The sequence below is a fragment of the Amblyomma maculatum genome, chromosome 3, assembly GCF_055883805.1.
Source record: "Amblyomma maculatum isolate TAMU_Amacu chromosome 3, ASM5588380v1, whole genome shotgun sequence".
Classification (NCBI taxonomy): domain Eukaryota; kingdom Metazoa; phylum Arthropoda; class Arachnida; order Ixodida; family Ixodidae; genus Amblyomma; species Amblyomma maculatum.
Window position 1 is genome coordinate 54,375,983 of NC_139346.1, and position 24,717 is coordinate 54,400,699.

At 45.2% G+C, this 24,717-nt stretch overlaps 1 protein-coding gene and 1 long non-coding RNA gene across 2 annotated transcripts in view; both read right to left on the reverse strand.

The window, feature by feature from the left end:
- Positions 1–24,717, reverse strand: part of LOC146194778 (uncharacterized) — a 98,787-nt gene that overhangs the window by 71,486 nt on the left and 2,584 nt on the right. The window contains exon 3 of the mRNA XM_084596119.1: positions 7,158–7,238. Coding sequence (XP_084452245.1) covers positions 7,158–7,238 — 81 coding nt within the window. The remainder of the gene's footprint in view (positions 1–7,157; positions 7,239–24,717) is intronic.
- On the reverse strand, positions 11,634–19,429 carry LOC146194779 (uncharacterized). Its single transcript, XR_014705479.1, has 3 exons — positions 19,292–19,429; positions 17,269–17,419; positions 11,634–11,936 (listed from the first exon to the last, which is right to left on the reverse strand). It is a non-coding gene; the product is annotated as an uncharacterized LOC146194779 (long non-coding RNA).

Below are 24,717 nucleotides of genomic sequence, written 5' to 3' on the forward strand. Positions count from 1 at the left end.
TAAATCTAGAGTCTAATTCATTTATATTGCATGGCCTATTAAAATCCCGTTTTATATATTTATAAATTAAAATTGTATCCTTCCTACGGTATAATATGCAGGAAAAAAAGCTTTGAAATTCAGCTGTGCCTAAACTTCCAGCGATAGATAACCTACAGTGGTGATAGAGTGGGCCTTGTCAATGGCGTGGCAAGATGAATTTGATTCCAAGAAACGTCATTCTTGTTGTATATTTAAATCTTCCATCCTCTCTCACTCATCATTGTCGCTTCCAAAGTAATGAAATATGTTCTCTACGCAAGCGAAAATATCTGCCTAAACTTATAAACTATTATTAGTACTAAAGGTGAATTTAAGAGGCCATTTGCACAACCCGCCTGATATATTTGTTATCGACATAGCTTCCTCCATTGAAATAACATATCTTTTATTTGACTTGTATTTATCTTAGAGATAGAAGCACGTTTATATACATCGAAACAGCGTTAGGCAGGGCTTCTAAGACACTTTTTTGTCAAAGGTTCTGTGCGCTAATATTTGCACCCTGGTTCTAACTCGGTTTACTCATTTATCATTAATAGCAAGTAGTTCGTATTTGCCTAAAAAAAGTCTAACCTGAAACGTTTTTGTCATTTTTTGCATACCTCAACGTGCTGTTCATGGCTATTTACCCTTACGGATGAAGAATATTTCTTTCGCAATACGAATTTGCTAAACATTCATTTGTTCGCAGCCATCTGGACAATATATAGCCTCACTCTATCAATTTTTAGGATTGTACGTAAAATCATATCAACAAAAGAGCATTTAAAAGTATTGTAAAAGAAGGCTAGGTCGAGACGGCGAGGTCGTGACGGCAAGGACAGCGAAGCCTTGTCAAGCATTTTAATCCGATCACGAACCCAGGCGCGCGCCGGAGCCGGCGCCGCGGGACGATGATGATGGTATGTACAAATGAAAGAAGATCATGGCATGTACAAATGAAAGAAGGTCCACAGAAGGCTCACACAATCTGCCCGGGGGGTCGGAAGCGGCCTGCCTGGCCGCTCCTAATTAACTGATGTACCGCGGCGCACAAACGGTTTCAAGCGAGAAACATGAACAATTTCAGTTCCACGGTGGCGTCGATCGGCTGGGGGATCAACAGGCGTGACTTTGTAGTTAACTAGAGAAGTTTGGCTGATGATCTCGTAGGGACCAAGGTAGCGGTGGTGGAATTTGTCACTAAGGCCAGGGGTGCGCAGTGGTGTATAAAGCAGTACTTCGTCACCGGGACGATAAGAGACCAGGCGATGCGTAGAATCGTAGCGACACTTGCGGTCTTCCTGGAACGCTGCTGTGTTTAGGCGGGCAAGATGACGGCATCCGGCCAACCGAGATAAGAACTGGGTAGGTACTGATGTGGAGTAGTCGGGCGTAGAGAAGAAGGAAGCGTCGAGAATTGTAGTGGGAGGACGGCCATAAACGAGGAAAAATGGAGAATAACCGGTAGTCCGCTGTACTGTTGTGTTATAGGCGAAAGTGACGAATGGTAGAATAGTGTCCCAATTTCGATGGTCCGGTGTGATGTACATGGAGATCATATCCGATAAGGTGAGGTGAAATCGCTCAGTCAGCCCGTTAGTCTGGGGATGGTAGCTTGAGGTTGTCTTATGAATGGTGGATGAGGCTTGAAGAACTTCGGCAACGACTTTCGATATGAAGGCTGTACCGCGGTCAATTAGGAGCACCCGAGGAGCGCCATGACGCAATACAATTGCTGTACGCGGTCACTTAGGAGCACCCGAGGAGCGCCATGACGCAATACAACTGATCGCAAAAAGAAATTTGCTACTTCTTGAGCGGAACCGGTCGGTACAGGTGCTGTCTCAGCGTAGCGTGTAAGGTGGTCACAGCTCTTATGATCCAATGGTTACCCCCATCGGAGAGAGGTAGGGGACCATATAAGTCGATGCCGACTACGTCGAATGGCGTGGCGGGACAGGGAGCAGGTTGTAGAAGGCCAGCGGGGGAAGACGTCGGCCGTTTGCGACGTTGGCACAGAGGGCAGGATGCGACGTATTTGGCAACGCAGGAAGATAGGCCAGGCCAAAATGATCGTTTTTTTCACGCGGTCGTAGGTTTTGTCAACACCAAGGTGACCTGCAGTAGCGTCATCGTGGAGAGCCGCCAGTATACGTGGGCGAAGCACACGCGGCACGACTGCGATCCAGCGAGTTCCATCAGGGCAATACACAAAGCGGAGTAGAATGCCATCTTCGAGCTTAAAATGGCGAAGTTGTCGGCGAAGCCGAGCATTGGGTGAGTCCGAAGCGCCAATAAGGCGGTCGATGATGGGTCGGCAGTAGGTATCGGCTAATTGCTGTGAGCGGAGAGCGTGTTTGTTCTCAGAGTCGTCAAATGAAACTGTTGTGATATACGTCGGGGAAAGAGATGGTCGGCTGTGTTCATAGGTGGAAATGCATTGGGAATAAAAACAGAAAGCCGATTCCGAAAGTGACTGCGAGAAAGAGCGTGGGCGTCTTGGTGCTGGCGACCCGATTTATAAGTGACGTCGAAATTGTATTCTTGCAGGCGTAGAATCCAGCGGCCAAGTCGGCCTGTCAAATTTTTGAGCGAAGACAACCAGCAAAGAGCATGGTGATCGGTCACAACTGTGAAATGCCGACCATATATGTAAGGGCGAAATTTTTGGACAGCCCAGACGACAGCAAGGCACTCCTGCTCGGTAATGGTGTAGTTTTTCTCAGCTGGAGTCATAGTCCGACTGGCGAAGGCAATCACTTTCTCACGCGAAGTTGCATCGCGCTGCAGAAGTACAGCTCCAAGACCGAGACCACTGGCATCAGTGTGTAGGATGGTTGGAGCGTTATCACTGAAGTGGCCAAGAACAGGGTGTGATGTGAGGGCGTGCTTCAGATTAATAAAAGCGGCTTCGCAGTGTTCAGTTCACACGAAAGGGCTGCGTGTTTTAAGTAGTTCATTAAGTGGAGCAGCAATGCTTGCAAAATGCCTTATAAAACGCCGGAAATAAGACGCCAGGCCGAGAAAAGTGCGCAATTCTGTAATCCGTTGTGGACGAGCAAAGTTCAAGACCGCGATGATTTTTTCAGGGTCTGGACGAATGCCGTCATGGCTGACTAGATGTCCCAATATTTTAATTTCCTTCTGTGCAAAGTGGCACTTCTAGGTGTTGAGCTGAAGGCCCGCTGAAGCGAAACACGTGAGGACCTCACTCAGGCGCGTGAGATGGTCGTTAAAAGTTGACGAAAAGATGACAATGTCATCCAAGTAACATAAACAGGTTCTCCATTTTAGGACACGAAGCACAGTATTGATCATTCTTTCAAATGTCGCTGGTGCATTACAAAGTCCGAAAGGCATAACATTAAATTCGTAAACGCCATTGGGAGTTGAGAAAGCGGTTTTTTCTTTGTCGTCCTCGTGCATAGGTATTTTCCAATAACCTGCGCGGAGGTCCAAAGTCGAGAAATATTCGGCGCCTTGGAGAGAGTCAAGGGCGTCATCAATTCTTGGCATTGGGTAAACATCTTTGCGGGTAATTTTGTTGAGTGCCCGGTAATCAACACAAAAGCGTACCGAGCCGTCCTTTTTTTTAACTAACACTACTGGGGAGGACCATCGGCTTGTCGAGGGACGAATAATATTGCGATAGGGCATGTCATTTACATTTTCTTCAATTACTTTTCGTTCAGAGAGGGAAACCCGATAAGGCCGTCGGCGAACGATAGAGTTACCTTCAAAAATGATGCGATGGTGCGCAACACTAGTCCGTTTCAGTGGTGGGGAAGTGGCATCAAAAATGGCTTGGTGGTGTCGAAGCAATGTCAGCAGTTCTTGGCGTTGGTGCGGCGTGAGGTTAGGATTAATAGTCTTTGTGAGAATAGAAAGAGAGACGTCTGGCGAAACACGGCGCTGAGGCAGAGGGGCAGTGAGCACCATCAAGGACAAAGGTTGAACATCCACCATGCAGGGGAGAGAAGTTCCTTTCTGGAGCACGAGGGATTCACGTGAAGTGTTAGTGGCCGCTACTGTCGCTGAGCCATTGCAGAACCTCACAAGACTAGACGGGAAGGCGATACCGCGTGCAAGATGATGATGAGATGGTGCGATGAGTACGTCGCCGTCAGTGATGTGGTCAGAAACAACGGTAAGCAGTTTTTCGCACTGGGGAGGCAAAATAGTATCAGCGGCGGCAACGAGGGGATGATGTCGTTCAGAAACTTCAGATGAAAAATCGCTGTCTGTCATATGGATAACACGGTCGCCACAAGAAATTAACGCCGAAGCGGTTGACAAAAAATCCCATCCTAAAATCATCAGATACGCACATGGTGAGAGCACAGCAAACTGCACATGATGGCGGACGCCGTCAATAACAATTCGTACAGTGCACTTTGCTAAAGGGCGCAAAGGGACGTCATTGGCTCCACGGAGTTCAGGCCCGTCATATGGTGTCGTCACTTTTCGCAAACGGTAGCACAAATCAGCGTGAATGACAGACATTGCAGCTCCTGTATCAATCAATGCTTCGACCGGTAATCGTTCAGCGAAAACAGAAATCACATTATACGGGCGATCTGGAGGACTTTTGGTAAGTTCTCAGAGTGCAGTTTGACCTCCGGAAACTGCAACGCTTAGTTTTCCGGATGATGGACAGGGATAGTTGTTGCGGGTCGGAGAGGGGAAACTGAGCGGCGGTATGGGGAAAGGGACCGACGTCATGATGCATGGGTTCCACGAGGCTCAGACGAGAATTCTGGAGGTGGGGATGATCTTCGAAGTGGGCTTGGAGTAAACCGGCGTTAAAAATATGACGTTGGAGGGATGTCACTTTCAAAGCTATCGCAACCACGGCGCTTGTTCTGGAGGCGGCGACGACAGACGCGGGATATATGTCCTCTAATGCCACAGTAATTGCAAATTGGTCGGGAGGGGCGCCAAGGTGCGTAATAGGGTGGTGCAGGTTGAGCCGTCGCTATTGCATTGACGTGATTGTAGGTTGGTGCCGGTCGAGGCGGGGGAGCTAAACGAGGGGGGGATGCTGCGACGTGCGCGTAAGTCGGTGCTGAGCGGGGTGCCGGAGGGCCAGATGTCATAGGTACGGTGATTGTTGCCAGCTCTTCTTTGATGATGCTGCGGAGACCTGCGTCATTAGATGTTGCGGAAGAGTGATCGCACCCGTGTCGACAGACAGGCTTGAGGGCCTGGAGCTCCTCGCGGATGATGGCTCGAATAAGTGCCCGCAGGTCGAGATCAGCATAGGTCGGGCCAGTAGCGTTGGCGGGCTGCAATCGGGAGGACTGCAGCTGGTCGATGCGTTGGCAGGTCGTAATAATGGAATCAATAGTTGAAGGATTCTGAGCAACTAGGATGTTATACGCCGTAGAATTGATTCCTTTCAAGACGTGGTGTACTCGTTCATGTTCCGCCATGGTGGGACTAATACGCCGGCAGAGTGCAAGTATGGCCTCTATGTAAGACGGATATGACTCATCAGGACCTTGACGGCGTGAAGCGAGCTTGGTCTTCGCGATCTCAGTCCGAACTGCCGGGTCGGCGAAGTACTGTCGGAATTGCTGTTTGAAGGTAGTCCAGTTGGTTGTGTGGGGCTCGCGGTTGATGAACCATGTCCTGGCGACCTCAATAAGGTAAAAAGAGATGTTGAGAAATGTCAAAGCATCGTCCCACCGGTTGTAGGCACTGCAGCGTCCGTAGGTGTCAAGCCAGTCACCGACGTCTTCATCGCGACGACCAGCGAACAGCGGCGGGTCGCGTTGTCGTGTGGGCACAGTCGGAGGGGGTGGTGCAGTCGAGGTAGAGGGTCCAGCTTGTTCGTGGGTACTGTCGGTAGACATAGCGATGGTGGCAGTTGCCAAACGGCGACCGGAACGTAGCTCCAGCGAGAGGCAGGGCCCAAGGCAGCAAGGGGATACAATTTCACCTCCACCACTTGTAAAAAAAGGCTAGGTCGAGACGGCGAGGTCGTGACGGCAAGGACAGCGAAGCCTTGTCTAGCGTTTTAATCCGATCACGAACCCAGGCGCGCGCCGGAGCCGGCGCCGCGGGACGATGATGATGGTATGTACAAATGAAAGAAGATCTACATTCATTGAATCCTACTGTTTAAAGCTCAACATAAACATTTGCGTGCGTGGACGCCAAATACATTCACTTTCTGTTTTAATAGTATCTATCATTTACATCTACCTAATTACGCCACCCTCGTCTTACACTAGTCTTCGCAACGTGTTCGTCACGACTATAGTGTTTACCCGCCGCATGTCTACTTCTGCGCATCTTTCTGTCTAAAAACGGCCAATCTGGGAAATTAATGTTGACGCCGAGTATAACTTGGACTATGGAATCCAAAAGTAAGTTCTTCTGACAGATAAATTATAAGTTCCCGGGGTATACCACTGACTATTTGCCACTCGACACGACGTCAAAACTCACCATATACACCTGCGCAATGACTTCGCCATACAAGGCAAAAGCATGCACAATTTGGTGTCATGCGAAATGGACATTGGTAAAGCAAATTAATCATGATACTCGTCCCGCGGACTCGCGCTTGGAATAATAATAATGCATCAGAAGAAAGTGAAAAACAGTACTCTGTAAAAGGCGAACTCATTTTGTTCGCGTGCCTATATGTTCTTTTTGTTCTAGTTTCATACATGTAAATATTATTTTTATTGCTGCAGCTATTTATTTTGTAATTGAATTTATTGTGTACTCAGCATATACAACATTCCTCTTTTAAACATCAAGCCTTTGCGTTCAGCTCACTGATGCCTGCGCATCAGTTCACAATTTTATGCACGAAAAGAGGAATGATCGATGCGCATTTAGGACGCCTTTTTTATTACTGAGATACACAAAATGGCGGAGTGCACTATGTCACGTGTATAGGACGCGGCTAATCATTAGTGCTTTTCGCACATTTACATCAGCCCAGCATGTTTTACACCCACGGCTCATGGCAACATTGTGGAATAGCCCGAAAGAGACACAGGACCGAGAAAAGTGAAGGCACAGGCGTTGTAATATGCAAAAATTTTTCAGAGCGTTCACGTCGGTATGTCTTGCGCCTATTTCAAATGGCATAAATACAGTAATGTCAGCTCCCTTACCATTGTTACATGCAGTGTAGATGTAGCGGACGGCGGTAATGTAGTGGCCTGTTGCATCCATTTTCGAACTTTCCGAAGACACTGCAAAAATGTCTCTTGTTATTTGGTGTCCCCATCAGTCTCTGAAGAATAAACTTCTCTTTTTCCACCATATGGCACTACGACCGCGTTCACACTGTAGTACATTTTCACATTTTTAGGCAAAGAATGTCTCAAGGTACAGAATAATATCCTGGCGCAATTTGGGTATTCTTTTCTGGTTTGGTTTCATTTAGGGTGTTTAACGTCCAAAAGCGACTTAGGCTAGGAGAGATGCCGTAGCGGAGGGCTCCGAAATATTCGACCGCCTGAGGTTCTTCAACGGGCAAAAACATGGCAGCCTCAGCTTTCGTCTCCTTCGAAATGCGGCCCCCGTGGTTGGTATTCGATCCCGCCTCCATGGGCGTGGTAGTCGAGTGCCCTAACTATTGCGCCACACTGGCAAGGCTGATTAATTTCTGGTGAACGGTTTGGCTGCTCACAGAATGTTCATCATAAATTAACTTCCGAAATACAGACTACAATAACTCTGGAATTGATTCTTCGGTTTTATAGCTTACTAGGATTAGTTTCAACAGAACTGATGGAAACGCTGTTGGAAGGACGGGTGTTGCAACAGCGTTGAAAACAGAAATATTGCGTGGCAAAATATTTGTTGACTTTTGTGCAATGTTTTTATAACTGGCATAAAGATTGAATACTTGAACGTGCAGGCTATACTCAATTCACGGCACAGGCAGCAAACTTCACCGTCACTATATTTTACAAAATATTTCAATCCATAGATGCATATACTGCTAAAGTAGTAAAAAATAAACTGACACTAGATTAATGATTTTCATTGTGGTGACACCCTAATATTTCGCAAATTAGTAGGAATATCGTAAAAAATTGTAATGCAATACCGCCTAATAATGGAAATGTTGTTTCCGGCACTGATATTTATAACACCTTTTGCAGCCACTCAATGTAACCACCTAAAGGGTTGTGTATTGCTTTAGTGTTAATATTGAGAATGTTTTTTCACTAACATAAATGCGATCGTTCAACTTAAGTGTGCATACATATTTCAGTATAAATTTGACTATTTTGCTGATACGAATTACAACCATCAAAATTTATTTCATTTAATGAGTATCAGCCTAGTAATATGTAACTACAAACTTGTCATCATTAGCTCAAAGACCCTTGTCCTAGGACCCATTTCTGCCAAACACATTGTGCCTTTGAACATGAGTATTGAGGAATGGGAACTATCTTATAGAATCTCTCTTCTTTTCATACCTACCTACCATGAGCATCGTTCAACACGGCGATGCTTACTTTGTGCAAGTTGTACAATTAGTATAAAAGGCTAGGGCGTTTATATTACAATGTCTATTTAAACTGGTGCGCTAATTCCAGGATGTGCCCTTAATTATATGTGTTATATTGACACGGTGAATTCTTTGTCTTCCCTCTGCGCCGATCGCGACCGTGTGTCTCCCCGAGGCGAAGAAGCTGAAGGTCGTCTCCTAGAGGCGAAGAAACTGGAGTTCTCCTGTTGAAGCGGGCCTGCTAGTTTCCTGTCGCTCTGTGCACAGGGACTTCTTTGACTCCTGTGTCCAGCGGTGACTTCTGGTCAGACTTCACACTGTGACATCTGGTGGAGGTGCTGGGTAATGCAACCCATGCTTCGACACCTCCAACCAGCCGAGACTCCAGCCCTCAGGGATCTCCTACCATCGAGATTACGCCTACCCATCAAAGTAGCCGACGGCTTCGAGGTCTTGATCCCGAATTTGTGCCTCTGTAATTTTCTCGTACTGCGAGGCCGCCACCATCGCCGCCAGCACCACCTTCGGCGACAACACAATCACCCATACTTACGCAGGTAGATACCACTGCCCCCTCCGTGTGTCAGCAGCCGCGGGAGATACCCATCTTTCAAGCCTTTCCCGGCGACGACCCGGAAGGCTGGCTAGATACATTTGAGCGAGTAGCCTAGTACAATAGCTGGGGCTACGACCAGAATCTGCAGCCTGTACTTTTTCGCTGGATGGTGCAGCTCGCACATGGTTTGAAAATCATAAGACTACTATCACAACGTGGAGTTCCTTCAAGGACCAGTTCCTGCAAGCTTTCACCACCGTTCTTCGCAAAGAAGGCGCCGAGCTGCTCTCCTACAGACGAGAGTTTAGCTCCCTCACGAGAGCGCCCCCGTTTACTTCGAGGACATGACGAGGCTATTCCGTCGCGGTGATTCAAACACGTCCAAAAAAAACTACTTCGCTATCTCATGATGAGAATTAAGGAACAGGTCTTCGTCGGATTAGTGCCATCTCCCCTCAAGACCATCGGGGATTTTGTGTCCGGGGCCACTGCTATTGAGAAGGCGCTAGAGACGCCATCTAAGCACTACGAGCGGCCGTCCATCCCTATACCCGCCGCCATCGCCGACATTGGAAGGACTGACGTGCTCCGCGAGACCATACGGGCCGTTGTACGCGAGGAGCTGCAAAACTATTTTCGACGGTAGCACCCCCTCAAGTATCCTGCCTTTCTCAGATGGTTCGGGAAGAGGTCAACCAGGCACCGAATCCACTCGATCCACTTCCGACAATGCCACTACAGGCCATGACCTACGCCGCAGTCACTCGTCGTGCCTGTCCACCTCCGAGTTAGCACCAAGCAGCCCCTGCATACACTCGTCAAGCACTTCCCGCTCGAATTTCTCAGGTGCGTCCACATAAAACCGACGTCTGGCGCACTCGGTTTAATCGCCCGCTGTGCTTTCCCTGTGGCGAAGCTGGTCACCTGTTCCGCGATTGCTATCACCGACGAATGGGTCTACCGGGATTTAGCGTCGACACGCGAAAGCCGCAACGTGGTGAACAACCCCCTGCCATTGACGCGTACTTCGCTGAAGCATCCGGAATGCCTTATGACCAGTCGCGATCACCTTCTTCACACTAATACTCCTCGCAGACACGTGCAAATACCGGCCTGACGCGGGTCCGCTCCCCTAGCACCCGTCGGGAAAACAAGAAGCGGCAACCTTTTTAGGGAAGGTTGCTCATCGACGAAATTTTCAAGCTGCTGCACCGCTGCAACCGGATGGTCACTCCATTTCACGACGACACGACACACCTCACAATGATTCGCTGCCTCGGCGCTCCAGTTCTCCGACGACACAAAATCATCTTGTACCATACCGCAGCCGTTACCAGCAACACCACAGCTGCAACCGCCAACCTGAACATTTCAGTGGACGGAACTGACGTGACAGCGCTCGTGGATACCGGAGCTGATTATTCTGTAATGAGTGGGCCTTTCGCCGCCACTCTGAAAAAGGTGACTACACCCTGGACAGGACCACAAATTCGGACTTGCGGAGGCCACTTCATAACGCCAACCGGTACCTGCACTTCTAGGGTAACAGTGCAAGAAGAAACGTACTTAGCAACCTTCGTCGTACTTGTTCAGTGTTCTCGCGACGTCATCCTTGGCATGGATTTCGTAGCAGAGATTGGAGCCGTTATCGACCTGTAGACTAAGTCAGTGACCTTATTGACTGTGAACGCAATACACAGTGCTTCAGAGCGACTGACAGCAATGCACATTCTTGATGATCACGTCACTATTCCGCCCCGTTCCAGTGTGATGTTGTCTGTGGCTGCGAAGACACTGCGAAACTTTGAAGGTGTCATGAAGAGCAAACATCTTGCTTTTCGAACGGAGTCTTCCTGTAGCTAGAGGAGTCATTCGCCTCGAAGAAGGCAAAACAGATGTCCTACCCAAGCAGCACACCAGCATTGGTCCAACAATGGTTCATCACTCGAAAAGAATGGCATCAATATTGGACTGATATTGGCATTTGGGCATTTTACTACATTCTCCATTCTTGGCCCATCTTTCGTTCCAAGATTGGTCCAGTGTTCAACCAAGCTGGAGCCACCAATGTAGGCACAATATTAGACTTTCCATTCATGCACCATGATTCTTGCCAATACTGTCAGCATTATACCATCATTGTATTACCAATATTTGTTTAATACCAGCTATTCCATTGATGGCCCATTGTCAATACCAATATCATACCAATGGTTAGCCATTGCAGGTGCACTGGCTACTCCATTCATGCCGCATATTGTCGATACCAATATTAATCCAATGGTTTATGGGTACACCGGCTACTCCATTCATGTACCATTGATGATGTCAAGATTACACATTTTGTGGCACTGCCTGTGCAGGCCATAAAATGCAGCCTTTTTCATTCTAGCCATATTCGTGACAGCACATCGAACTTGCTGGGACAATAATGGCCTTTAAAATAGGAGTGGCCATAATAATTCGAATTGTCGCTCATGAGCAACCAGAAGATATTCACAAAACAAGGGCATGGTTCACAAAAAGATAATATTTATTGCAATTGTTACTATAGACGGCAGTTGTTACTAGCCAGCGCTGAGGGCACACAGAGCAGCAGTTAGCGGGGCAGTGGCAGGGTTGGTGAGGGCAGGGCGGGGTCTCGGGAAGTGGAAGGGGCCAGGGAGCTGGAGGGCACACTCATAGGCGTAGTGAGGGGGCTGACCCTGCAATTGCATTCACAGGTGGCATGCCTGGTTCGCCAGGGGAGGTTTCAGCATAACGCCTTTTTCTTCCACCCCCCCCCCCTGTCACAGGAACCAGGCAGCCACCTGCGAATAAATGCGTGTGCCTCCAAATCGTCCACCCCAACTTTTTCGCAAATGGCACCTGCACAAAAACAATGAGGAAACAAAATTTACAACACTATTACGAGGTATATAAAATCGCGCGCATTATTTTAGGAAGATGTATAAAATTCCAGGATTCATGTACCGAAATTCATGGTCAATGAGAAACACTATACTGATGAGTTCCAGATTAGTTTCAGCTGCCTTGGGTTTATTAGGATGAAAGACGCACATACATTGCATAGGATGTTCCCTGTTGCATTTTGATCGCCTCCACAGCAATACGGCAGAGACAGCCAGTGTTTCATCCCACACTAGGAATCAGTGCTTGATTGTCGGCTGTCTCCGCATATGACTGGCGCGCTAGTTTTTTGCCGCTCCTACGCTTTCTGCGATGTGCAAACAGTTTATACTAAATATCGTTACCAAGAGACTGTTCGGCGACCATTTGCATTTTTTTTAAATGGCTAGATATAATATACACAAGCAATCTAAGCCCACGACTGCTGCACTGGCCGCTGGTTAGCTGATATACGCTTTTGCCTGGTTTTGTGGGTAGTTTACTTAAACGGGAGCTCGCTTAAATGGGTAGCTCACAGGTGCATCATTTTTACACATATACTGCTTGTCCAAGCAAATTTGATCCAAGGGATAAAAAAAAAACATTTCGGAGGCAGGCAAAGGAAACCAGGGCCGGCTTGCACGATAAAGTACGAGCTAAGTCCAGACTTAAATGGTGTCTTTAGAAAGATCAAGCTTATTTAAGACGGCTCGTGTTCCGAACGTCGAACGCTGCGGGTTCATGTTCACCAGAGTGGCTTCTCAGAAGGGCCTCAGTAACCACTTGGGGCATTTTTCCTCAACACAATCTTAAGCCGCAAAAAGCAATGGCACGGATTTTACACAACGCAAGTTTGACGGAATGTGTACATTTTACAGCAAGGACAGTGCCAGCGCATCCCTGTATTTACCTAATTTCTTTACTTAGACACCTGGCATCCTTGTGTCTTAACCAAGACAGCACTAGAGTCGTAATCATACAAGCGACTTATTCAAGTCAGGACTGAAGCCCAGTCTTGAGCGGCCATGCTAGTGGCCTATTCTTTAGACTACAGTTAAGTCTGGACTTAGCTAAGACAGTCTTAAGATTGTTTTGTGCAAGCGCGCCCAGATATATATTGCTGGAAGCTACCTTGAGCGCCACAGAAAAGGTTTTGTTTGGAATCCTTAATTGACATTATTTACCTAAATTACTGATTAATGACTTGCACAAAAAATGGTGTTGCTACTTTGAAGAGTACCGGCACAAACCACGTTTGATTATTTGTGATAAAGAACCCTCACGACTGCATTTTGAACGCCAGATACAATAGGAAACCACGAAAATACAGAAATCTGATTCCCGGACAATACAATTGAGGACTTGGCTTGGCTCGACAGCCCTGTGTAGCGTTAGACCTACAAGTTGCCTATGGTTTCTTCGTCCGCGCCAGCACATCGTCCAACAAGACTGTATTTGTATTTTGCAGCTGAAAAATACTGTTAAACTCATTTATATCCTTACCGCTTTGTAGTCATTATCCGCATTGCAAAGTTCGGCGCGCTCATTGTAACTCGAGCCTTCATGTGCGCCAAAGGGCCGACGCGAAGCAACCATCGCCAGCATATCACCCTTACTCATGCATGGGGCTAGCAATCATAGCGGCAGGTTGTTTTGTCCGCTCAAAATCATGTTGTGAGCAGCACAATTGAGGTGCGCGAATGGGCTGGTAATGGTTTCGGTATCTACATAACCCGGAATTTATCTGCAGCTAGAAAGAAAGGTACACATGAGGTTTCTAACCGCAAATATTGAAACAGGGGTTTCCGAACGTGCTCACCGACTCTAAGTCCTACTTATTGGCTAAAGTGAATATTTAGTACTTGAAGCGAATAACCTCACTTCCCTACGTACAAAATAAAAATTTTCTGCGCTGTCCCAAGTGGCTGCCAGCAATGCACCACCGGTTTCCATCGTCTGTTTCTAATGGTTTATTTAAAACCCTTGGCTCAAGCTATGGGGCGCAGCAGGTGTAATGTAGCTTGAATAAAACCTGCAAGAGATCATATATATGGGTAGATTTGTAAGGTTTACAGATTTCACTTACAAATTCTACAGGAATTGCGTCACTGCGGCCTTTCTTTAAAATTGACACGTAATAGCGCTATATTCGTGGCTAAAATAAAGTACTCAACGCATTAATCCAGCTTAGCCAATGCAGCTGTAACAGAAAGTGAGGGCTGGCGACACCTAAGGTGTGCCTTGCTTTCAAATTTTCTTAGATGGCACAACCGTTCGAAATATGGAATATTAAAAAAGCCCTTGATATTGGCTTTCTCACAGCGTATTATGGGTGCCTTAGATAAGAAACATAATCGAGGTCCCATGGCCATCTTTCGTTTCTAATGAAATCCTTATATGTGGTGGGCAAATATATAGACACAAAAGAATTAACCTTAGTTTTTCAAGATACGCGTAGTTTCCTCGAACAAAAAACAATTGTATGGTATATCTCTAGAGGTAGAAAACGCTGTTTTTGCCATTTCAAAATGTTGCAAGTTTGGATACCATGATTTTGTCATCTACTCTTTTTTACTCACTAAATATATGCAGGTGTTATATTTACAAACACTATTCGAAACCTATTTTGTTTTTGCAGTTGAGTTATTAAAAAATCGCAAACTTTTCTTCAGAAGCGATACGCTGCAAAAATATTCATTTTTAACCTTATGTACTGGCATATGATGCATTAGGTTGGTTGCACTAAATATGTTTTCACTTCCTGACGCATGTTCTTAATTCCAGGCAGTATCTGAAACTCCAGACCACTAGGTATGTTCTCTACAACGCATCAAAATTGCTGAGAATTCGAAAACAGCAATAAAGGGCAAATTTGCTGCCATTAAAAAAAGATCATCTTCGATTTTTATTCAAATCCCTCTCAAAAATCTTCAGTACCTCAAAAATATCACGGACTAAAAAGTGTTGCGTTATACTGTTTAAAAATATAACATTAAATATTAAGCCGAGTGCTTGTGCTGATAATGGCCAAACTCAGCCTGCATTCTTGCAAGATCCAATAATATCTTGGCACAGAAACTATGTCTCTACATTATCTAGGTTCCATTCTTTATTTCTGAAAAAATTTGAAGCTCTAGATTTGTGTGTGTATCTGCATATTATTTTGAAATTGGACAAAAGTAAGAAAATGGTAAAAAAAGGAAAACTGATTAGAATTGAAGAAACGGCTGCAACATCAATTTTTATCAAAATCTGTGGAAACAATGCAAAGTACTTTGTTAATTTGAGTCAGTAAATATATTGAATTCTGCAAAATGTAATATTAGCAATATAAAAATGCTTGTTTTTGTTCTATAGACGTGCTTATATGGCTCCCCCTTATGGAGTAGGCATCAAAACTTCAATTTAGTATTTGCTGAATTTAGTTACATTTTACCTTACGTAAAATTTAAAACCTTGTCAGCGCTTATATCCCCTTTTTCTGCTTCTGGGACAAATACTTAATATAGTTTAAAATGGTATTAATTCACTATTTCTGTCAATTTCATGGCAGAACGCAAGTGAAGGCTGAACTTTTTCTCTGTCCTGCATTCTTTTTTATTCCTAGGTGCAATAGTATTCAATCTAGGTTATTAATATATTATTCCATTTCTCAGCTTTGACCACCACTAACAATTCTATATTTTTGAAGATGATGTTTCAATGTGTGATTTTTATAATTACAATCATAAGTAAATCGCTTCCCAGCATAATACTTTTGGTGGCGTTACAGAGAACACACATAGCAGGTTAGAGCTCCAAATTCTGCCTTAAATTAACAATATGACCTGCGTAATAAACACAGAATGTTTTAGTGCAAACAACGCAACGCGTCACGCCAGTATGTAAAATTGAACATTAACATTTTTGTAGCGCGTTGTTCTTGAAGCAAAGTTTGCGATTTTTTACTAAATCAACTGCATCAATGAAACACACTTTTAATACTTCTTATACAAGTAAACGTTACCCAAATGCGGTGAGTAAAAAACAGTGCATGACAAAATTTTACGCAACCAGCCGGCCTCCAGACGTGCAACTTTTTGAAACGACAAAAACGGCGTTTTCAAGCTTTACTGATAGGCGTTTTTTTTTTTCGAGAATACTACGCCGCATCTGGCAAACCTAAGGGTCATTCCTTTGTGTCGAGACATTAGCCCACGACATATGAAAATTTAATTAAAAAAAAAAATGGTCATGGCACCACGATTACTGTCCCTGTCCGAAGACATCCATATTTGTTTTCATTTCGTCTCTTTAAACAGGCTGGTTTAGCCAATGCGGTGCATAAAAATATCATCGCATATATTAAAGATTTTCGCGCTATATGTTATACCTAAAGCTACCTATATTGTCACTACTGTCATACATTATTTGTAACTGAAACAACATCATAAAAGGGATTCGATTGCAAATTGTTCGCTAGTTAAATAGACGTACGAGATGACACACGTATACTTTGTAGAATACAATTTAGGAAAGAGCAGATACAAACTACAGGCGAATAATGCTATGATATGGAGCATATGTATTACTCCGGTTAACAGTAAAAAAATCAACCTTTAACATATTAATATATTCGACAAACTATTGCATGCTCACATAGGAACACAATTAATGAGCTCATCCACGCATCTAATGTCTATGGGCATTAGATGTGAGGATGACTTCGTTTTATTCCAATTCGTGCGTCACTCAAAATAATTGAACGAGAAAAAAGTTAATGTCTAAACAATTTTCAGTGAGTGTACCACAAATTATACTAAGGTGCTTCATATATGTCACATCACCTAGCAAGTGAAATGGGATAACAGAAGTAATCAGACTCTAACCCTGATCAGCATTTTGCTTTTGCGCCATCTTTGTAAGTTTTTAAGTAGGCTTTTCCACTGATTATCCTCTTCTTTATACCCCTGCCACACACAGGACACAAATCTTCTGGGGGTACCGAACTGTCGGTTTTCGCACCAGTGATACAACTTAATCGATCCATTTATACGTAGAAAAGACTCTCGATGCGCACCCAAAAAAATGAAAGCATGTATGTGTAGGCGAAATCATTCACCGGCGATTTAATAATATGATTTGAACAATAAAATCAAAGGATCACACTCGAAGTAACAAAAAAGTGGTGGAGAGATAGGAATTGAAGCAATGAAAGACGGTTGCTTTCTGCAAAAAGCCAATAGCAAGAGGTCCACCGTCTATAAGAATAGGCAATAAAAATAAGGCATATTTAAAGGTGCATGCAGCAGTTACAGTGATGCAGTGTTACCTTTTTTTTAGGCAGGCTTTTCCGCTGATTTTCTTCTTCTTTATTGCCCTTCCAACCACAGGACACATATCTTCTGGGGGTTGTCGGTTTTCGCACCAGTGATACAACTCAATCGATCCATTTCTACGTAGAAAACGCTCTCGATGCGCATCTAAAAAAATGAAAGCATGTATGTGCAGGCTAAATCATTCACACATGATAAAACAGTATGATCTGAACAATGAAATCAGATGATCACAACCAGAGCAACAAGAAAGTGGTGGAGAGATAGAAATTGAAGCAATGAAAGACGGTTGCTTACTGAACAAAGCCTATAGCAAGAGGTCCTGCGTCTATAAGAATAGGCAATAAATTAAGGCACGTTTATAGGTGCATGCAGCAGTTAAAGTGATGCAGTGTTACCTTTCTTTTTCACTGCAGTGATTGGTATAAATATTACAGCAATTGCTAGGCATCTCAGGTAACCCCATTGAAAACTTCATCCAAGGTACCGAGGAGCAGTGGCGTGTTATTTGCAGCTGTTAACGGAAAGACAGGCTATCCTATGAGTGCATGCGCATTTCCTCCTTTTTGTACCTTGAATAAAAGCGACTGAACAGTGAGTGTTGTAAGAGGTGCAGCGTCCCTAGGAATGGGGAACAAAATTAAGTTTTAGTAAACAGAGGTACAAAAAGAAGCAAATATGCCTGCAATAATAGCATGATGGCCTACCTTTTGATCAACAGCTGTAAACAACCTGTCACTGCCAGTCGGTTCTTTAGATGGGCTTATCATTGCCAGAGCTTAAAGCTAAGAGCAATATGAGTAATCTTTATTGCGGTCACGGCCGTAAACAATTCTATCGGAACACTCCATTACTGTAACTATTCAACCGTCCATTTATACATATCGTTCATTAAAGAACCATGCACATCATATTAAGTTGCTCTTTTCTACTCCCAAATGATTTCCTATAGAATTAGAATACTTGGATCGCTGCTTCGGTTTCAACATTTTTGCACGATGGCTATGGCGTGCACTTCATGTGTACGGTACGGTACGTGAGATACAAAGAGCTGTAATTGCCGAACAGGCGGACCTGACGGCCTGTCCAATTTCGCCTGAAAGTGCGCGCCGTGATCGAGCGCTTCGGGAGCAATATATTTCGGACGATATGGTTGCCTCATAGCGGCCGTCAATGTTTTGTACAATGTGTCCCGCGTGCACGTTGTTTACTTTGCAGTGACAGGGACGCAGTGCACACACGGCTGATGTGCCTTTTTGCTTGTATTGTTATTTCCCCCCGCCTTCGAAGCGCGTCTGCGAAATCGCTCTCCTATTGTCGCCGCTTTCTGATAACGCCCCCACCTGAAGGCGCGGGCTCAGAAGGGGGGCGTCGATTAAGAAAATTTTGAAAAGGGGCTCACTTGCGCAGTTCACGGCTTTCAATTCCTCAATATGGTATTAACCATTATAAAAGTGGAGGTTCATTATGACTTAATTATAGCCTAATCATCAAGCGGCATCACGCACATGTCTGCCCCACTGTAAAATTCGCTTGCACAGACGGCACGAACAGTTTTCAAAACTTCGTCTGTACATCTAAAAACAAAACACTGCCCTTAACTCTTAACAAAATCCAAAAATTTTGTGAACATGGCTTCCTGCGCGCAGAAGAGAGGCTGTCCAAAATATATGTACAAAGCCGGGCGCATAGTATCTGGTTGCTAATTGATTGCGGCGCGCTGCACAGTCAAAAAACTGCGCAAATGGCTGCCTGCAGTGTTCTGTCACGTGTTGGTGGCATACACACCTGTTACGCACGGCTCCTCTATTTTCGGCGCAAATGCTATTCATATCGCAGCCAGCAAATAAGTCCACGCACTTGCTTGCATGTAACCCGGATGAAAATTCGCTTAGTTCTTGAAGTCATGCTTCGCGCAGTTGTTTCGAGGAGAATACGGAAAGAGAACATTTGGGATTGGTAGGAGATTATATAGAACCAATTATGAAGCAATGGCGTGCTGCAAAGATATATACTCACGGTCTAAGATGACGGCGTTCACTGAGTCCGATAGTGCCGATGGTATCCCGCCGTTGCTGTAATCCGTACTCCGGCGACATTTCACAGCTCAGCTATTCACTGATATGTAGCAAGCACAAACCGGAGCACATGGACATGTATAGGCACAAGAGAAAATTATGCACAGCACAATAAAAAAGAAACTTAATGAGGGAAGAAATTAAAGAAAGGTTTAAGAAGCTGTCACAAGTCTTGTAGCGTCTTCAACAAGCTCTGAAATGAACGCTTCGGGAGGAGGCCGCACAGCAGCGCAGCTGGGGATGCTGTCTGTTGTGTCTTGCACGTAGACGCGTAGGCGAGGGGGAACAACGACCCGCCCAACCACCGCGCGATTCCCGCCGCGGTGTTGTGTTCGCAAGGGCTGCGCGTGGGAATGAAGGACCAACGACCCTCTCAACATTTCATTCCTCCTTTACCCAGCCCTTTTCTGCTTGCACCGGCCAGCCGTGACTTCGGACCGTGCCGATGAGCGGCCGCCAGCGCGCACAGCTCGAGTCGAGTTCTAAATAAATAGTTTTGTTTTGTGTGTTTGAAAACGCATTGTTTCTTCAAGCCAACCACGGACATAACATTTTCTAAAAAAATAGAAAGCCTCCCCATCTACCATCCACATTCTTGCGTAAATCCATACAGTTGGTGCATCTACAAATGCGCGCGTCCCCTCCCTTTCGCCACCTATGATCGAACAAAGGATGGTCGTTCGACCTTTAATATTTACTTCAAAATATTATATATTGTTGCGTGATGACTGATTAATAATGTCAAAGAGGCGCAGTTCCGAGCTTCTCTTCTATTCTGGCCAACTTTGGTTATAGATTATACAAATTATGCTCAAGTTAGCTAGCTGAAAGTTATCCGACTAAATATATACATGTTTTTATTTGTATTCAGTTAATCTTCGCGTTCCAGGTATGAGTAGATGTTTTTATAAAAATTCTCAACATCGGCCCAAGAAACAAAAATTTTCCTAATTTGCAGGCCTTTATTTCAGAAAAGGTTCATGGTAGAGCAGCAATAATTCCACAATATGTTCTCAGCATAATTATCCGCAAACAACTAAAGCTCATAATTTTATGACATTTGGATACAGAGATACGATCGCGCTAATTTACAGAAAACAGCGAACATTGAAAATTTTTAGGAAAACAAAAACAGTTTTCACATTGTTCAAACTTTTTCTACCTATTCTACACTACCTCAGCTTTCAAAACCATTAAAACACCTTGCATAATTTTGTTGCGCAAGTAATTATGGCCACATCGATAAAGCCTTTGTCCAATTATAGCGCACCGCGCTGTTCTGAACATTCTACGGAATTTGTGAATTGTTCAAGGTTTTTAAATTTTGGCATATAATTTTGTAACAGGGAGAAATATATTTACAAAAGAGGATTAAAGATATATACATTGATAAACAGCAAAGGGGCAAGGCTACGAGGGCCGCCCATTCGACGCACTTCTTTTTCTTAATCTTCCACAAACGAGCGCGCCACTTCGTCCTCATCATTCTCCAGCTGTAACAATATTTCTTCGCTCATGTTTTGTCTCGACTTCGAAAATCGACGATGACAGACACAGCAATGAATGATTCAGAATCAATTTTGTGCGCGTAAGGTCCTGATGCGCTGTGGCATCAGGCAACACACAGACGTTTTTCGCAATCACCTTCACCTTAACGCGGATTGCACAAAAAGACGACAACGTTCAATGAGCAAGCAACGTATTCCAAATCATTTTAGTAGAATGAAAGAATTGGAAAGGGCATGAAAAACTGCCTCATTAAAACAGTGTTTCTAGGCTGCATTCGTTTTTTCGAATGACTCGACAGCGTACATTATTTTCATTCCTGTACAGTTTTTTTTTATTCCCATTGCCACCGCCTAGCGCGGTTGGAATGGTCAAACTCTAAAATAATAGGCGGAAAAAACTATTTTTTGTTTATTGGCGATATATATGTTGTGCGCCATATAAATGTACTGGGGCCTTCATGCTCGCAGTCTGCACGAAAAACTGTCATTTTTTTTTACCACCGTGTGAGTGCCCAAAACTAAAATGGTAACCTCGCGAGTCTTCCGGCTTTTCATTTTCCAGTGATTGCGTCTAGAAAGTACACACATCGTATTCGGTCCTTTCTCCAGGTAAACAGACGATGCTGCGCGTAGTTCCTTATGGATAATACAAAAGGACTAGAACAAAAACATCGCTGAGAAAACGGTCATTTGTTCCTTCCACTTGAGGCAATGTTTTCCTTCTCGGCAATGAAAAAGCTACCTTCTAATCACTAATTTAATGTCACATGAACATGCTATGGCGACACGATTTTATTTTTATGCGCGTTCTCACTGACAACTGGATTTGTACTAGAGGTTAAGTATAGATGCAGGGATGTAATCGGCGTCCAATACAGGCATATTGGGTCGTGAGTGCTAGCCGGTCTGGGGTACACATATGTGGTCGCACGGTCGTGCTATCATTAGATATAATTACGCGACAAACGTATGCGCCTGCGACGAAATCTGCATGCATGCCAATAGGCTAAAACCGTAAACACATATAGCTGGCCCCCAAAGGTGCGCAGCATATGAGCGGACCGAAAATACGAATCCAGATAGTTGCAGCGGTACGTGCTTGAATGCGTTATAGTAATTGTCGTCCCGTACGTGGTACTCTGTGTGGTCCGAACGATCGGCTGAACTGTTGTCGGAATTAAATGCCGCGGTTTGGCGTCCAGCGCACGTGTATTCAACCATAAAAATGGAGAAATTGTTTTGATTCAATGGTGAACGGAAAATATTCACTTCGACAGCCCATTAAAGCTGCGTTTTTAGGATGGCAAAGACAACTGCGAGATCAGGGGACAAAGTGGTCCATCGTGGGCAGTTTTCATACAGGGTAGCTAATACTGGAAAAACACAAGACAAATTGCAATGGTCCATTACAGCCAGTTTAAAACAACGGAACGGTCAACGTACAGGACACCTTGGTTCATTGTAGCCAGCTTTAAAAACTGAACGGGCAACGACGGAAGAACACTGGACAACATGGTCCATTGTAGCCAGTTTTAAAAAAGGAACGGCCAACGACGGCGGATCACAGGACAACTTGGTCCATTGTAGCCATCTTTAAAAAACTGAACATCCAAAACTGGAAGAACAGAGGATAACATTGTCCATTGTAGTCATGTTTAAAAACCGGAACATCCAATGCCGGAAGAACACAGGACAACTTGGCCCATTGTAGCCAGTTTTAAAAAACGGAAAACCCAATGACGGAGGAACGCAAGACAGCTTGGCCCATTATAGCCAGTTTTAAAACCCGGTGCGACCATTATTGGAGGAACAACGGCAATTTCGGTCCAATATAGACATTCTGCATGTACGGCAGAGCCAATATCGGGAACTCACTGTACATCTTGGCGCAAGCTAGCCAGTGTTGGCTACTGGCAGCGCCAACACTGGGAGAGCATTGGCTAGACTGGGCCACTGTTGGACATTGTGTTGACTGGCATATCCTATGTTGGGAGCATGCTGGTTAGGCTGGCCCAATGTAGGGCCACTGTTTGCCGTCGTACTTACAACATTGGCCCAATGCTTTGTGCTGCCTGGGCTACTAACAACGTTTGGAGGTTAGCACCAATATTCAAGCATTGCGACTGTACTGGCCCATATTTGCGTTACCACGCGTGTTCGAAAAGCGTCTCGACTTGCGACGCTGTCATTGGTCGAGATGGAGAGGCCTACCACCGAGTTACACTCCGATATTAACCCTGAGCTTTCTAAACTGCAGCATCGCCAAGTGAACGAGCTCCTCCAGAGCTATCGGGCGACCATCTCTAACTCTTCACGTGTTGGCAGAACCGACCTCGCCAAACATCGCATTATTACGGATGATACCGTTCCACCTCTCAGACAGTCACCTTACCGAGTGTCTCCGACTGAACGAGCCGCTATCACCCGCCAAGTGAAAGAGATGCTCCGCGACGATGTCATCCAGCCTTCGCGGCGTCCATGGGCGGTACCTGTCGTTCTTATGAAAAAAAAGGATGGTACGCTGAGGTTTTGTGTGTATTATCGCCGGCTAAACAAAGTTGCGAAGAAAGACGCCTATCTCTTGCCACGTATCAACGATGCTCTGGATCGTCTCTGCTCCGCGAAATATTTCTCTTCAATTGACTTGAAATCCGGATGCTGGCAAATAGAGGTAGATGAGAGGGACCACGAGAAAACGGCGTTTATTACTCCGGATTGGCTCTAAGAGTTCAAGGCAATGGCCTTTGGTCTCTGCTCTGCGCCGGCTACGTTCCAATGGCTTATGGACACCGTACTTGCAGACCTCAAGTGGCAGAAATATCTCGTTTACCTTGACGACGTTGTGGTCTCCGCTCCAACGTTAGAGGAGCCCCTTCGGCGCTTTGAAACTGTTTTGCAAGCCATAACATCCTCTTGCCTTACGTTAAAGAATGAGAAGTGTCATTTTCTTATACGGAGCTGGAGTTCTTGGGGCACGTCGTAAGTCAAGCTGGTGTCCTGCCGGATCCAGAGAAGATGACGGCTATTGCCAACTTCCCTCCGCCTCAAGACCAGAAAGCTGTTCGACGATTTCTTGGCTTATGTGCCTACTACCGGCGCAAGCGTCAAAGATTTCGCTCGACTTGCGGAGCCTATAACACGTCTGACGAAGACAGACACGCCTTTCACTTAGGACACACCACAAGAACAACCATTCAAAGAGCTTCAACGCCGCCTACAAACACCACCCATTTTGGCTCACTTCGACGAAAACGCCCATAGAGAGCTTCACATCAATGCAAGCAACATAGGCCTGGGCGCCGTTCTAGTTCAAGTCCAGTGCGGCCCAGAACACGTGATCGCTTACGCCAGTCCCTGTCTGTCTAAAGCGGAATCAAACTATTCTGCAACAGAGAAAGAACGTCTAGACATTATGTGGGCGACGGGAAACCTTTATGGGAAACCGTTCAAATTGGTCACTGACCACCATGACCTATGTTGGCTTTCAACCCTGAAGGACCCTTCAGCCCGTCTTGTAAGATGAAGTCTCTGACTACAGGAGCTCGATATAACTGAAACGTACAAGTCTGGCCTCTCGCAGGCCCCTGTAGATCTCCCCGCTGATAAAATTCCTGATGATTCCATACTGTTAAACGCCATCAGCACAGACTGCCTCGCTGAAAGAAAATCGGGAGATCCAGAAATTCATCACATCATGGACTATCTAAACGGTTCATGTACAACCACTCCGAGAGCTTTCAAGCGTGCTCTGTCATCGTTATGTGTGCGCGATGGTGTTCTCATGAAGAAAAACTTTTCCGCCAGCCAAATTCCGTACCTGATTGTGTTGTACCTATGTGTCTACGTGATAAAAGTTTAC